Below are 15,725 nucleotides of genomic sequence, written 5' to 3' on the forward strand. Positions count from 1 at the left end.
AAAATGTATAATTGATTTTTTGGGGGGAAATAGTTCTCAGATAGTTTCCAATGCATAATCAAGTGAACTCAAATGAGGGTGAAAATTTGAGGGGAAAATGAAAGTGTGTAGTGATAATCACACGTACTTTATGACACAAAACTAGAAAGTCTCTCTCATATATTTTTACTTTTTCATGGTTATTATTTAGTTTAGACTTATATGCTGTCTTAATTTTCTGTGAGACACTAGAGATACCCATGGGTTTATATCTGTCTGTGATTCTCCCCAGTTATTCTGTATACTGGAAATTGCCTATCTACTCGATATATTGTGCTTGGCTCCATTCTCTGTGCTAGAGTAATGAGGGAAGGGAGCCTTCAGGAGATTCAAGTATCAGCTATCAAGTAGATGTAAATAAGATAGCAGAAAATAAAATCAATCTTGCTGGGTCAATATAGTAACCTTAATAGAAATCAATGATATTCAAAGCCTAAATATACACAAAAATGTACAAGCAGAACTTGGTGTCATTATATTCTGCTGAATTTATATATAGTTTATTGTTTCTGTTTAGTAATAGAGGTCTGGAACAAATGGCATTTGAGTCCATAGACAGGTAAAGCAGCAGAGGAATAAAGTACTGGGAGCAGAGGAAATGGGAAGCAAAAAAGAAGACTGCATTAATAAAAGGCACCACTTGGTCTAAGTATAATTAAATATCCACTAACTCTGTTCACCTATATCTTGCTAGTGCTTATAACACCGGAATTAAGAGCACTAATTTTGACATGGCAAAATCTTGTTTCAAATGGGTTATTTTCCAAATGGGCAGAGTGTAAGCTTAGTTCTTGAAACATCTGAATTTAACATAGACAAAGACTGAAAGTTCTTGGCTACATGCTTTCTTTTCCCATTTGAAAACTACAAAGTATAAGCTAAAAGGGCTTTTCCCATCAATTAGCAATCTGCCTACTGCATCCATCATATTGTTAATAGATTGCACTTGTAGTTTATAAATGCACCCAGATGCTGTGGAATGAGCACATTTTGTAAATTAAAGGAGCATACAGAACGCACACAGACAGTAACATTTCATCATAACTACCCAAAACATCCTTAATATGCAATGCTACATCACTAATTACTTCGTAAACATGTAAGCATTTCCTGGTTAATGTCTTGGTGAGAAATTTCCTTGGCAGTTGACCGCCAAATGCTACTGTGACCAGACATTTAATACCACTTCAGGGCTCTTCTAGTTTCATTCTACAGAAGGAGAACGCGGCACTCGACCTATCAGGCAACTTGATTGTGTAAAGTGAGTGAAAATATTTATTCTTTAACACTGGGTTATCTTGCTTAATAAACACCAGTCAACCCTCCAAAATATAAATATCTGTCCGAAGATCTGACTGTAGGCACTATTTCTTTCTAAAAACGTTAGAGGGAATTTGCCAAGTGAGGAGAATTTTGTTGCTTAGTGGACTCTTTAATTTCTAAGAACAGGGCATTGGAAGAAAAGGACTGGAGAAAGTGTACGAAATTGGTCTCATTCGTTAACTCTGGGAAAATCAATATAAATGATTTGAATAAATTATCCTAAATGTATCTTAGGATATTAAAGGTAAAGGTTTCATTTTATTTTATTCTATTTTGCAGTATGCGGGCCTCTCACTGTTTTGCCCTCTCCCGTTGCGGAGCACAGGCTCCGGACGTGCAGGCTCAGCGGCCATGGCTCACAGGCCTAGCCGCTCTGCGGCATGTGGAATCTTCCCGGACCAGGGCACAAACCCGTGTCCTCTGCATGGGCAGGCGGAGTCTCAACCACCGCGCCACCAGGGAAGCCCAAAGGTAAAGGTTTTCATTCCCTCTATCTATGTCATAATTCCTCGTCAAGCCAAGGTTCAAGAGGCAGTCAAAAGAGACATGCAACACGGCTAAATTTCCTTTGGAAAATGGAAATTCTCTCCATACACAAGGTCCACCAACCAAATGATTAAGAGAGCTGTGGGTGACCCACAGAGTAAGAGATGTGTACTTAAACTTTTAAAATTTGTGTTTCATTGGTACATTTTGGCAGCATGATTCTGGTAAAATTCAGTTGTACTTAGGACTGGAAATTGTGTCTGGGTTCACCTTAGGATTTTGAAATAATCATTGAAATCACAGAATTCAGAAGTAAATTGATTTTTCATTCTTTTTCAGTCCTATGACCCTTCTGGGCAAAGACCCTTGGGTGACAGAAGGCTTGATTAAGTTCATTGCAGAATTTGAACTGGGCATTGGTCAAGCCCCCAGCCTTCAGGATAAAGTCAACAAATACTTAAATAAAACATTTAAAGTTATTCTAGAAATGAACATCTATTTAGAAGCCAGAAGTGAAAAATCAGTAGATTAGTCAGCATGAGCTCCTAATGTTTTCATAATTCAAAGCTTACTTAGGGAAAGAGTCAGCAAGCCCTATTGATGCTTGAATCGTTAAAGTCCGATAAATAAGTTTAGTAGTTATTGCCATATTTATATTTAGATACCAATGACTCAAATAATATGACAGCTTAATTTGAATTCTGCTCCTATTGAATACTTTTCCTGAATATGGCAAAGAGAAAAAGGTTACAAACAACAAATAGCACACCATTTATAATCTGGTAAAGTACCTTCTGTTCATGGGATTTCTTTCCTAATCTATGAAGCAGGGGTTACCTAATTCAATGAAAAAATAGTTGTCACAACAGACATGACATTCTATCTCATACTTAAAGGAAGATGCAATCAGAAGTTCCCTTGGAAAGAAGGGCCAGGCTTACTTCACTATTAAGCCTACTCCTCCCCTCCCCCCTCCCCTTTTCTGCGACTCAATCCCTTCTGTTCTCCATCTGCTCCGCCCCCGCCTATTGTTTCCTCTCCCAGCCAAGCATGCCAATCCCATCTGGCCATACTCTTGCTTTTGCTGGCTCTAATTCCCATGGGCCTAGGAAATACTTGAATGCCAAGGCTTTTCTCCTCTTCAGGAGAATAAGGATAGCTAGGAGACTATCAAACAATTATCCGAAGAATTCACACTCATTAACATGCACGTGATGTCTCGAATACGCAAACAGCACTTTTAGAATCCTCTCTTAGGCTAAAATCAAAAAAAAAATGTTTCTAATTCTCTCACCTTGGATGCATTTTTAAAAACTGAAATCTTACTGTCTCTGAAATAATCAAAAATTATATTTCAAAAATATAAAAACGTTCAGTAATCCCAGACATGCATTTTTTTTCAGTAAGCAGAATTAGTGTAAATAAGTGTTACTCAAATCTTACCATCATGAAATATTTCCATTAATTAATCAGGTTTAACAATCACTAATACATTTTCTGTGGCACAAAACATACATTTAATTCACACATTACACCTTTACGAATTCTCAACGAAAACCCACTCTGCCACAAAAGCATGCATGGTCAGAATCTAAGCATGTTTAGGCAAAATAATCACCAAGTCACTAACAATAATAAAGCAGTCTGGCAAGTCTTGAAAGCAGCTTTTATTCATGCTTTTACTCGAATCAACTTAATACATATATATAAACACCCACACACACAATTTTTGGTTGTTTCTGCCACAAGCATGCTCATAAACATCTGAAGCTCACGCAACAAACAAAAGTAGAAGCAACCATGCTCAGGGTTTAAGGACATTTAAAAATTTAAAACAACCTTTCTACGTTTCATACAGAGCGTGCATAAATTTGACATGCAATCTCCAAGAAGAAACATTTTAATATAAATCTTAAAATTAGTTTATCCAAAAGAGTTTATTCTTATTTTCATTATTACTGTTCTTAGGCTCCTGGTATCTTAAACCCTGCATGCTGCAGTTCTAAGCTGTGCTGAGCACCGGCTGTGATAGAAGAAGCTACCTGCGAGTTTTCACAGTGCCATCTCATATCCATGTCTGTCTGGCTACCCTGCGTGCTTAGAGCTTTTTTCTTAATTCTTAATGGAAATCCTAGGAAATTTAGTCCATCCTCTGAAATCAATACTGGTGACAGGAGAGCTCCCTGACTCAGTGGGAGATCAAGATGATAAATTGCTTGCGCATCAGCCTGGCCTATCAGTGCCCTGCACACAGATGGGCGAGGAAATACACAGAAAAGGCTCTATCAGTCACGTGTCACCAATGAGCCAATGGCTGATGCACTACTGCAGGAAGGGATGCTGCAGTTCCGTCTGCAGTTGACGAGGCTGTTGGTAGACAGACGAGCCCGTGCCCAGCTCAGAAAGTCTTGGCAGTCTCTGCTGTCAAATTTGCTCCCCCACTGTGACTGCGTAGGGAAACGGACATTCCCCTAAGCCCGGACCCAAATAAAGACCTATTTTCATGCACAGGAATTTTCCTCTGTATTCCTTTGTAATCCAATGTGACAGCTCAGCAGAAAGGAAACTACTTTTTAACATCCCAACCCTTCAACTCTTCTTATGTGCTTCCCTTCAGATGATTATCACCTTTTCACCTAATATTAAATTAGAAGCCTTAAACTGTGCAATTAGCATGCAACCCTCCTAACAGAATCGGCTCAAAGCTTTGTAATTGTAATTTTATTTTCAAGTTAATGAATGGCATTTTTTGAATGCCCCGTTTATAATGAGTATTGTTATGGGATAATTTTGTATAGGCAATTATGCAACATTAAGAAATACATTACTATGCTTTTTTTTTTTTGCCAATTAGAGCTGTTTCTCTTTAAAGACAATTTAAGTCTCAATAAATATGCCATGTTATCGATCGTTAAAAAGACAAACAAGGTCACCTTTTTTTTGATAAAGGAGGCAAGAATATACAATGGAGAAAAGACAGCCTGTTCAATAAGTGGTGCTGGGAAAACTGGACAGCTACATGTGAAAGAGTGAAATTAGAACACCCCCTGACACCATACACAAAAATAAACTCAAAATGGATTAAAGACCTAAACGTTAAGGCCAGACATTATAAAACTCTTAGAGGAAAACATAGGCAGAATACTCTATGACATAAATCACAGCAAGATCCTTTTTGACCCACCTCCTAGAGAAATGGAAATAAAAACAAAAATAAACAAATGGGACCTAATGAAACTTCAAAGTTTTTGCACAGCAGAGGAAACCATAAACAAGAGGAAAAGACAACCCTCAGAATGGGAGAAAATATTTGCAAACGAAGCAACTGACAAAGGATTAATCTCCAAAATTTACAAGCAGCTCATGCAGCTCAATATCAACAAAACAAACAATCCAATCCAAAAATGGGCAGAAAACCTAAATAGACATTTCTCCAAAGAAGATACACAGATTGCCAACAAACACATGAAATGATGCTCAACACCACTAATCATAGAGAAATGCAAATCAAAACTACAATGAGGTATCACCTCACACCAGTCAGAATGGCCATCATCAAAAAATCTACAAACAATAAATGCTGGAGAGGGTGTGGAGAAAAGGGAACCCTCTTGCACTGTTGGTGGGAATGTAAACTGATACAGCTACTGTGGAGAACAGTAGGGAGGTTCCTTAAAAAACTAAAAACAGGGCTTCCCTGGTGGTGCAGTGGTTGAGAGTCTGTCTGCCGATGCAGGGGACACGGGTTCGTGCCCCGGTCCGGGAAGATCCCACATGCCACGGAGCGGCTGGGCCCGTGAGCCATGGCTGCTGAGCCTGTGCATCTGGAGCCTGTGCTCTGCAACGGGAGAGGCCACAAGAGTGAGAGGCCCGTGTACCGCAAAAAACAAAACAAAACTAAAAACAGAACTACCATATGACCCAGCAATCTCACTACTGGGCATATACCCTGAGAAAACCATAATTCAAAAAGAGTCATGTACCACAATGTTCATTGTAGCTCTATTTACAATAGCCAGGAGATGGAAGCAACCTAAGTGTCCATCATCGGATGAATGGATAAAGAAGATGTGGCACATATATACAATGGAATATTACTCAGCCATAAAAAGAAATGAAATTGAGTTATTTGTGGTGAGGTGGATGGACCTAGAGTCTGTCATACAGAGTGAAAGAAGTCAGAAAGAGAAAAACAAATACCGTATGCTAACACATATATATGGAATCTAAAAAAAAAAAAAGGTTCTGAAGAACCTAGGGGCAGGACAGGAATAAAGACGCAGACGTAGAGAATGGACTTGAGGACACGGGGACGGGGAAGGGTAAACTGGGATGAAGTGAGAGAGTGGCATGGACTTATATATACTACCAAATGTAAAACATATAGCTAGTGGGAAGCAGCCACATAGCACAGGGAGATCAGCTCAGTGCTTTGTGACCACCTAGAGGAGTGGGATAGGGAGGGTGGGAGGGAGGCTCCAGAGGGGGTAGATATGGGGATATATGTATATGTATAGCTGATTCACTTTGTTATAAAGCAAAAAGTAACACACCATTGTAAAGCAATTATACTCCAATAAAGATGTTAAAAAATACAAACAAAATAAAACAACAAAAAATAAAAATACAAACAAACAAGCACCAAAGGATGTACACATCCTGCTTCCCAAAGACAGAAAAATAAATGAGTTATCCAGTGTTGGAAAGATGTACTTATTTTTTGCCTTTCCTCTAAAATTTAAAGTAATCCTTTCGTAAGCAAAGGCTCCACATCTGGAATACCATATGGAACTATATCCCCAATACAACTGCATTTATTGATCATTCTGTAATAGAAGACATATTGCACAGTTCAAGGTAACTGAGATGACCGTATCCTGTCTGACAAGGAAGGTTTTAAGTTGTGAGACTATGGTGTGTTTCAAATGGCAGTATCATGGAGATACTTTTTTTTTTTTTTTTTTTTTTTTTTTTTTTTGCCGTACGCAGGCCTCTCACTGTCGTGGCCTCTCCCGTTGCGGAGCACAGGCTCCGGACGCGCAGGCTCAGCGGCCATGGCTCACGGGCCCAGCCGCTCCGCGGCATGTGGGATCCTCCCGGACCGGGGCACGAACCCGTGTCCCCTGCATCGGCAGGCAGACTCTCAACCACTGCGCCACCAGGGAAGCCCCGGAGATACTTTTTAAAAAGCTTAAAAGAAACATTGAACCATCTTTGGGAATAACCTTTATATCACAAAGAGGACCTGGGGAACCTCTATTGTTCTTTATGGCCCAGTTTTCATTATCTCCATGGCATTTTCAAGGACTAATTCTAACCCCGTTTAGAGTCACTCAATACTACTAAGAAAAAAATCTGAGAATAAGTAGTGATAGGTATGCCATAAAAAAGTAAATTGCCACTGAGGTTTAGAATGCTGAAATTCCAAAGCTCATTTTGTCTTGGCAACTATTTTTTAAATCCATCCTGGAAAGAATGGACTCTGTCAAGTTTTTGTTTTGCAAATTTCTTTCCTCTCTCCTTTATTCAATGTTGACTCTAAGGAAATAATAAAGCATTTCTTAAGTTCTTTAAAATATATATTGTTTTGTGCCCATTCTCTCCATTTGGCCTATTTATTCAATAATATGACCCTCAACAACCAAACTTTATTCTTTTAAAAGAAAAGATTGAGGCTCAGAGCATTTATCAAAAAGAAAACAACAATCATGAAACATTGACATTAAACCTATGTATTGAACTATTGTAATTGCCAAAAACTGGAAACTCATCATCAATACTCATCAATAATGAACTGATGAGATAAATTACAGTTTTACAGTCCGGATACTTTGTAGCTGTAATATAGAATGTGGTAAATTCAAACATGCGTATATGAAGAGGTCTCTAAGATATATTGTTATGTAAACAAAAATTAAAGGTACAAATTTAAAATTGTTTAAAGGCTATATACACACACACATTTACACACACAAATACATAGCTGCATATGCAAAGGAAATTTCTGTAAGGACATAAAGTATCAGTTAATAGTGGTTAAATCTGAGGAGGGGAGCTGAGTTCAAAGGTGGGACCATAGCCTAGTTTTAATAGGTACCATTTTGGACATTTTTCAAATCAAGTCTATGTATTCCTCTTCTAACTTAAAATTATTAAATGATGGTACCTATGTTCATTTATGGTTAAAAGGACGTGATTGGTAGATGCTTTAAGCAAAACTGTTGAGGGGAAAGGAGGACAGACAGAGGGAAGGGTGGCCTGTTTTTTTTTCATGCAAAGAACACTGAGTACATGTGGGCAAGAAGATAGCTGCTCGGTATAGGTTCTGGCAGTCTTAGCTGAAGACCTCCACATCCCATATTAACTTTCAGTTCTGTCATCTCTGAATGCAGATAACAGTGCAAACTTACGTGTGTTAAAGAGCTTTACAACTTCTAGCGACAATTCACCTGAATCATCTCTGATTCTTAGAGGTAGGAATGTGGAGGACTGAGAAATAAAGGATTTGACTAGTTACCTGAACTTGGGTGAATTAACTCTTTCAAAACTTAGTTTTCTCAGAAGGATGCAATTGGCAAGAAATGGCAGAGCTAAACTCGAATCTTAATTTAGGATATTGTTTACTGCTGCTTTAAAAGCAAGATGATGTGCTTTTTTTTTTTTTTAAACCAATAATGGTATAGGGTTAAGGACAAGATGAAATCCATTTTCTTCTGGTTCCTACCTGGCACAGGCTTATTTTATCCCCAAACCAGAATCTGGCTTAGAGATTCTATTTTTAACTCTTTTGTTGTTGTTATTCAGATTCTTATAACTTTAAGAGATATAAACTTTAAAAAAAGAATTGGCCAAATTTAGTGAAAGGCTTATAATATGCATTATTAAAGAATTTTTTGTTTTACCCCCAATTATTCTAAATCATGGTTTATGGGGGGGGGGTGATTTTGTCCCCAAGGGAACATTTGACAATGTATGGAAACATTTATCGTTGTCACAACTGGGGGAAGTGTTCCTAGCATCTAGTGGGTAGTAGCCAAGGACGCTGCTAATCATCTTAAAATGTACAGGACAGCTCCTACATCAAAGAGTTATCTGGCCCTAGATGTCCATAGTACTGAGACTGAGAAACCACGCTCTAAACACTGGGCTTTTCTACCTTAACAGGTTAAAAAAGAAAAAGCATTCTGTATATATTGTGATGTGGCAAGGAAGGACGTTTAGATGGAGAGAAGAGGATAACCAAGGCCCAAGGCTGTGGGTCACTCCAAAGTTAAGAAGTCATGGAGAAGAGGAAGAAACAGCAAATGAGGATGAGGCTAGGAGGAAAAGCAAAGTGTGGTGATCTGGAAGCCTGTGGTAAAAAGTGTGTCAGAAAACACATCGGCATCAACTTGCTCGAATGCTGTTAACAGGTCAAGTAATCCATTCTCCATGGAGGTTTATATTTAAACAAAGGGTCTAAGAAATGAATCTCATTGAAATTAACAATATAAAAGGCTTGAGGTCCTTATTCCTTTTCATATTTGAATTTTTGAAGATGTGGCCAGAAAAAGTAATATTTACAGGGATCACAGGAAGGCTCTTTGAGGGACTACGTGAGGCTTTTGTGACCCTCAAATTATACTTCTTAGGCTACTTTAGAGTCCACAAAGTTAGACTTGTAAACAAGCAAGTGAATAAATCCCATTTTGGACCCCTCCCCACGCCCCACCACAGCTTGCAGAGTGTCACCATATCCCACTAGCAAGGAGGTTAGTGATTCTTGTCTCCAGGACCCCACCCTGTCTTTCTATCCATAGATTAAGTTTTTAGGAACAGAGTTCTCAGAACCAGCTTCAGGCACTTTCCCTCTGTGACTCCTGTCATGCCAATTTCCACACTTGGCCAAGCCTGTGCGTCAGTGCAACAGGGCTGAGATACAGAGCCACCTGCAACACTGTGACATTGGAGCAGCTTCAAGCCACATTAATGCTCTTTGTAACAGGGAAATATTGCAGGAAAGCAGGAGAGAGAGAGAGAGAGAGAGAGAGGGAGATCAGAGAAAAGAGCCACAGATCTAGATACTACGATGTACTCTGTGGTGTGGGAGCATATTCCACGTCACAGTTCTCTTAAAACCAGAAGGGTTTTTACAACTTCAAGAGCTCGTATGGCTTGCATAGACCAACTCCTTCATTTTATGGATGAAGGATTTTGAGGCAGAGAGGTTAAATAACTTGGCTTAAGTTAAGTTACAGTGTGATTCTGTCCCATTCCAGTCAATGGATCAACATGATATTGGCAAGTTTCAAGATTTTAAAAATCACCATAATTATCAACGAGTAAAACTTAGAGGAAGGGGAAACGTTGATGTCAAATAAGAGACAGTGGATGGCTCCAAAGCCTCCTCCCTCCCACACTGATGCTGGATTAAGGCATGGAAAGCTTTTGCTGCCCAAGAAAGAGAGTATGATCCTCCACTGGGCATTGATAGGCTATGAAACACAAAAGAAGCAGCTTTGAGTCTCCTCCTTTCACAAGAATATGAGTGGTGGCTGAAAATTGTTTTAAATGCAAATTCTCTTGTCTGTACTTTCGCCACAGTGACGATGAATGGGAAGTAGGATGCATGAGTGACTTTTAAAAGACATATGTCAGGAAGTAAGCTCTAGTTGTGAGAGAATATAGAATAGGAAATATTCTGGACAATTTTCCTTTTTTAAGAGAACAAACAGAAATGGTAGAAAATCATAGTGGATTACCTTAGTCTTAAATTTTATTTTTTTCCCCCTACAATGGCAGCCCTAGTTTGACACCATGGAGTGCCACTACACTCCTGTTAACTACTAATTTAATATTTGCAAGTACAGGTTAGAGGCAGGAGGTGAATTAATGTCTAAATGAGTAAAATTTCTCATATTCTAAATCTTATGGTGTCGGTTTTCTGCAACCTTATTCTTGTGGGTTATTTATTTTTTTTTTTTCGGTACGTGGGCCTCTCAGTGTTGTGGCCTCTCCCTTTGTGGAGCACAGGCTCTGGATGCGCAGGCTCAGCGGCCATGGCTCCTGACGCGCAGGCTCAGCGGCCATGGCTCACGGGCCCAGCCGCTCCACGACATGTGGGATCTTCCCGGACCGGGGCACGAACCCGTGTCCCCTGCATCGGCAGGCGGACTCTCAACCACTGCGCCACCAGGGAAGCCCGGGGTTTTGTTTTTTTACACCGATTTTTTCTCTAGTTATGCACGCTTTTTGCAAAGTGAAAACACAAGCAAAAACCCCACTGCCTTATATAATCTTTTCCATAACATTGTATTCTAAAATGTATTAAACTAATGTTGAAAATAAAAGAAATTGATACTCAGAGGGATTAAATATCACCTATATCCATGAAGTTAGCAATTAAAAGTCTATTGACTACATATCAAATGTTCTTTCCAAATCAATACCACTCCTAGTGCTTGCTCTAGACTCTCTGTCCTCAAAGTTTAGTATGCATAAGAACCAAGAAGGAACAAGTTAAATATTCAGATTCCTGGGCCCTTCCCTGGAGACTGATTCCCTTACTTGGATAGATCCCCCAAATCTACATTGTTGATAGGCATCCCCTCTCCATAATATAAGAACTTCAAGATCACCGTAGAGTTTCAAGTTCAGAATTCCTTTTCATGAAGAGTCATGTCAACAGGATTTCTCATGAATGGGAATGGGAAGCTTGTTTTTTAGGGAATAAAATTTAAAGCGTGGTAGGAACAGTGTTCACCAAGAGAGAATTGGAACAGAGACCAGTGGCACAGTAAAAAAGAAAAATGCAGGTGCTTTAGAGTCATCCGTGAAGGGATAGTTTCCCAAACTGGATTTTACAACATAAAGGATATTTTCATTGAAAATATTTTTGAGCAAGGAAAATTAATGTGCATAGAAGAAATGTGCAAATAGTAGCATCTGCTACTATAAAAGGGGTGACCCTTTTATAGCCACAGATAGAAATGACACTTGGCTGAATTGGTCCCTATCTCACTGCTGCCATTAGAAACCATGAATATGCAGATATCCAGGCAGGGTCCTTTTGCATGTCCTAAGAATTCATTTGTACTAAGAAGGGTTTACTTAGGATAGCTCTCTAGAAGTCTAGAGAAGGCAAGCTTTCCTTTAGGTTAGTGACATCAGAACCCACTAACATCACATCAAAGCTTCTTTAATGGTTTAAGAGAATAAAACCACCCAGAAAGACATACCAAATCTATTTCATGCACAACAATGACACATGAAGATGAAGGGGCAGTGCAGCGTACAGAAATCCTCCGGTCACTGTTTTCTCCCAGCTGGCTTCTAGGTTGGGCAGTTTAAGACCAAAGGGTAAAAATGGTGCTGAAAGGATGTCTACCGCCAGTCCTTAACTCATTTTTTTAAAATTTCTGAGCTTTTTGGCGTACTATACATTTATTTTATTTCAACATAAGGATGACTAACTGTTCACACTGATCCAAACTCAAGACTCAAGGGACAAGTTTAATAAGGAACCGATTCCTTCAGGATGTTGTGAGTAGGACAATGCCTTTTACCAGACACCAGTGATCAAAAATAGTTTTGGTGGCTGATTAATGAAAAGCATTAATCAACAAAAGCCATAGTCCATGGTCCAGTCTGTTAGAAGGAAAGAGAGGGAAAGGAGAGAGAGAGGCAAGAAAGAAAAGAACAAAAGGAAAAAAAACAGTGCAAAACATTACATGTAGCTGAGGTGCATTAATAGACCTTGTGAGAAACTTGTTTTTCGGTGGGTACAGTTTGTCAGACATTATAAAATGTGAGTCCCCTTCCCCTCCACTTCCCCACCTCCCACACTGATAATGGACCACACAATATTTTAAGCAACAAGAATGACTTTGAAAAGACACCTACACTGACAGTTACACATGACTTCACAATCCTATGCACGCACACAAGCATGCGTACAGAAAGAATCCACATTTTTACTTATCGGGAGTAAATGTTTTTTTCCATTAACAAAATCGTGAAACCTAAGTTGGAAACAAAGCTCATCGTGGACTAAATATAACATTATAGGAAAATCCGTGAAAAGGAGTTGCAAGTTTTCACTCATACAAATATACTGTAAAGTTCCACGAGCAAACTGCAGCTGGCAGAAGCACTTATTTCATGTAGACTTAATATTTATAGCAATTCTTTCCCAAACGTAAGATGCCAAAGAATTTGAGTGTTTGTTAAAAATGCAATTTTATGACCCCACCCTGGTGGACTTAATTATAATTTCTAGGGATGACGGTGAAAAACTGCATACTTAACCTCTACTCCTGGGGATTCTGATGCAGGTTGTTATGGGCCTCAGTGTGAGAAACACATCTATGGATGCCCCCTTCCTGCATCCAGCCACTTCCCACCATGACACCAGCCTTGGACTGGATAATCCAATTCAATTGGATTACCCAACTGAACTCCTACAGCATGACACCTTTCATTGTGGGGGATAGAAGGCTGGAAAATCTAGAGAGAGCTTAGAAATGATGGGATGAATAGATTATGAATAGATTTCCTGCAACAGATTGCATTCAATTTGGATATAGAAAGATGGTAGAGTTATTTTAGGAAAGGCCTGAAAGTGTAAAAGTGCTTTTCTTTAAAAATTTAGAGTTTATTATATAAATGATAAGCTCCTTTATCTCTTCAACTGGAGGACCAAGCAATGCTTATAGCACATAAGAAATGGTCAATACACATTAGTTGAATTAGTAGGTATGATCACCACAACAAAGTAAATCTATGAGAAAAATTCAGTCACAATCCCACTACCTTCACAAACCTTTCTGTTGCTGTTGATGCTGTTGTTAGTGTTTTGATTTTCATTTCACATTCTTTTCTATTTCTTATCTGTACACACACATAATTTTAAATAGTTGCAATAATACAGCAAAGAAAACCATAAACAAAACAAAAAGACAACTCACAGAATGGGAGAAAATATTTGCAAATGAAGAGACCGACAAGGGATTAATCTCCAAAATATACAAACAGTTCATGAAGCTCAATATCCAAAAAACAACCAAATCAAAAAAATGGGCAGAAGATCTAAATAGACATTTCTCCAAAGAAGACATACAGATGGCCAAGAGGCACATGAAAAGATGCTCAACATCACTAATTATTAGAGAAATGCAAATCAAAACGAAAATGAGGTATCACCTCACACCAGTCAGAATGGCCATCATCAAAAACATCTACACACAATAAATGCTGGAGAGGGTGTGGAGAAAAGGGAACCCTCTTGTACTGTTGGTGGGAATGTAAACTTATACAGCCACTATGGAGAACAGTATGGAATTTCCTTAAAAAACTAAACATAGAGCTAACATATGCCCCAGCACTCCCACTCCTGGGCATACATCCAGAGAAAACCATAATTTGAAAAGATACATGCACCCCAATGTTTACTGCAGCACCCTTTACGATAGCCAGGACATGGAAGCAACCTAAATGTCCACTGACAGATGAAGGGAAAAGAAGATGTGGTACATATATACAATGGAATATTAGCCATAAAAAAAGATCGAAATAATGCCATTTGCAGTGACAGGGATGGACCTAGAGATTGTCATACTGAGTGAAGTAAGTCAGACACAGATAGACAAATGTCATATGATATTGCTTATATGTGGAATCTAAAAAATTGGTACAAATGAACTTATCTATAAAACAGAAACAGAGTCACAAATGTAGAAAACAAACTTACAGTTACCAAGGGGGAGATGCCAGATAAATTGGGAGATTGGGATTGACATATACACGTTACTATATGTAAAAGAGATAACTGATAGGAACCTACTGTACAGCACAGGGAACTCTACTCAATACTCTGTAATGACCTATATGGGAAAAGAATGTAAAAAAGAATAGATATATGCACAACTGATTCATTTTGCTGTATGGCAGAAACTAACACAACACTGTAAATCAACTATACTCCAATAACAATTAATTTAAAATAAGCTACAATAATAAAGATATAGTTTTATAATTTAATAAAAGAGCATATACATTTTCCATCTTGACCTAGAACATAATTATTATCATTCTAATGGCAATACAATAGACAAACTGGTGTGCTATAATTCACATAATTATTTTGAATTTTTTTTGGATAATGCATTCATTTCTATTTTGTATTTATGCTATTGTAAATAACACTTTTCTTCCTCTGAATTTTTTTTTTTCATAAGATAAATTCCCCAAAGTGGGATTACTGGTCTAACAACATAAGTGTTTTTATAGATCTTGAAACAATCTGCCAAAGCACTTTTCAAAGACTTGTTCTAATTTTCACATTGTCTCCAGCATGCTATGTTCTATTACATCTTCACTGGTGTGAACATGTTGTCTTTTCTATCTGGAGATGCCCTTTTTCCATTTAAAAAAAAACTCTGGTAAACTCCTACACATTGTTTTATATCAAGCTCAAGTGCTACCCTTCCTTGCAGGCTTCTCAAAGTCCCTAGGCAGAGTTAGTCATGATTTCCATCATGTTCCCATAGTAATTTGTAATAATACCATTTTTAGCACTTAAAAAATTCTGTTTGTTGTAGTTGTTTGTATCTTTCTTTTTCTTCTTCCTGGATTATTAGGAACTGTAAAGTTGGACCCCTGTCCACTTCATCCTTAGAGCCTCTGGCACAGGGCCTGGCATATAGTAGACATTCAATAAATGTTTGTTAAGTGAATGAGGAATGAACGAATGAATAAATGAATGTGTCAACGTGCTGCACACCCAAGCCTCTTGCTGTATCTCTGGGTAAAATGCCTTCTTTCATCAACTCTATTATAGGCCACCTAGTCCTAGGAACATTTGTATTTTTGTAGGTCTGTTTTGTAATATTTATGTATAT

The 15,725-nt window shown here is 38.4% G+C and overlaps 1 protein-coding gene across 22 annotated transcripts in view; it reads right to left on the bottom strand.

The window, feature by feature from the left end:
• Positions 1 to 15,725, bottom strand: part of NRXN1 (neurexin 1) — a 1,113,124-nt gene that overhangs the window by 48,742 nt on the left and 1,048,657 nt on the right. The window contains exon 1 of one of the 22 annotated variants that reach the window (XM_024753591.1): positions 3,891 to 4,082. The exons of the other annotated variants lie outside the window; for them this stretch is intronic. Within the exon in view, the coding sequence (XP_024609359.1) occupies positions 3,891 to 3,923 (33 nt within the window). The 5' untranslated portion in view covers positions 3,924 to 4,082. Of the gene's footprint in view, positions 1 to 3,890; positions 4,083 to 15,725 lie in introns of those variants that run through there. 22 annotated transcript variants of the gene reach the window in all.

Source organism: Neophocaena asiaeorientalis, unplaced genomic scaffold, assembly GCF_003031525.2.
Source record: "Neophocaena asiaeorientalis asiaeorientalis breed wild unplaced genomic scaffold, Neophocaena_asiaeorientalis_V1.1 scaffold171, whole genome shotgun sequence".
Taxonomy (NCBI): domain Eukaryota; kingdom Metazoa; phylum Chordata; class Mammalia; order Artiodactyla; family Phocoenidae; genus Neophocaena; species Neophocaena asiaeorientalis.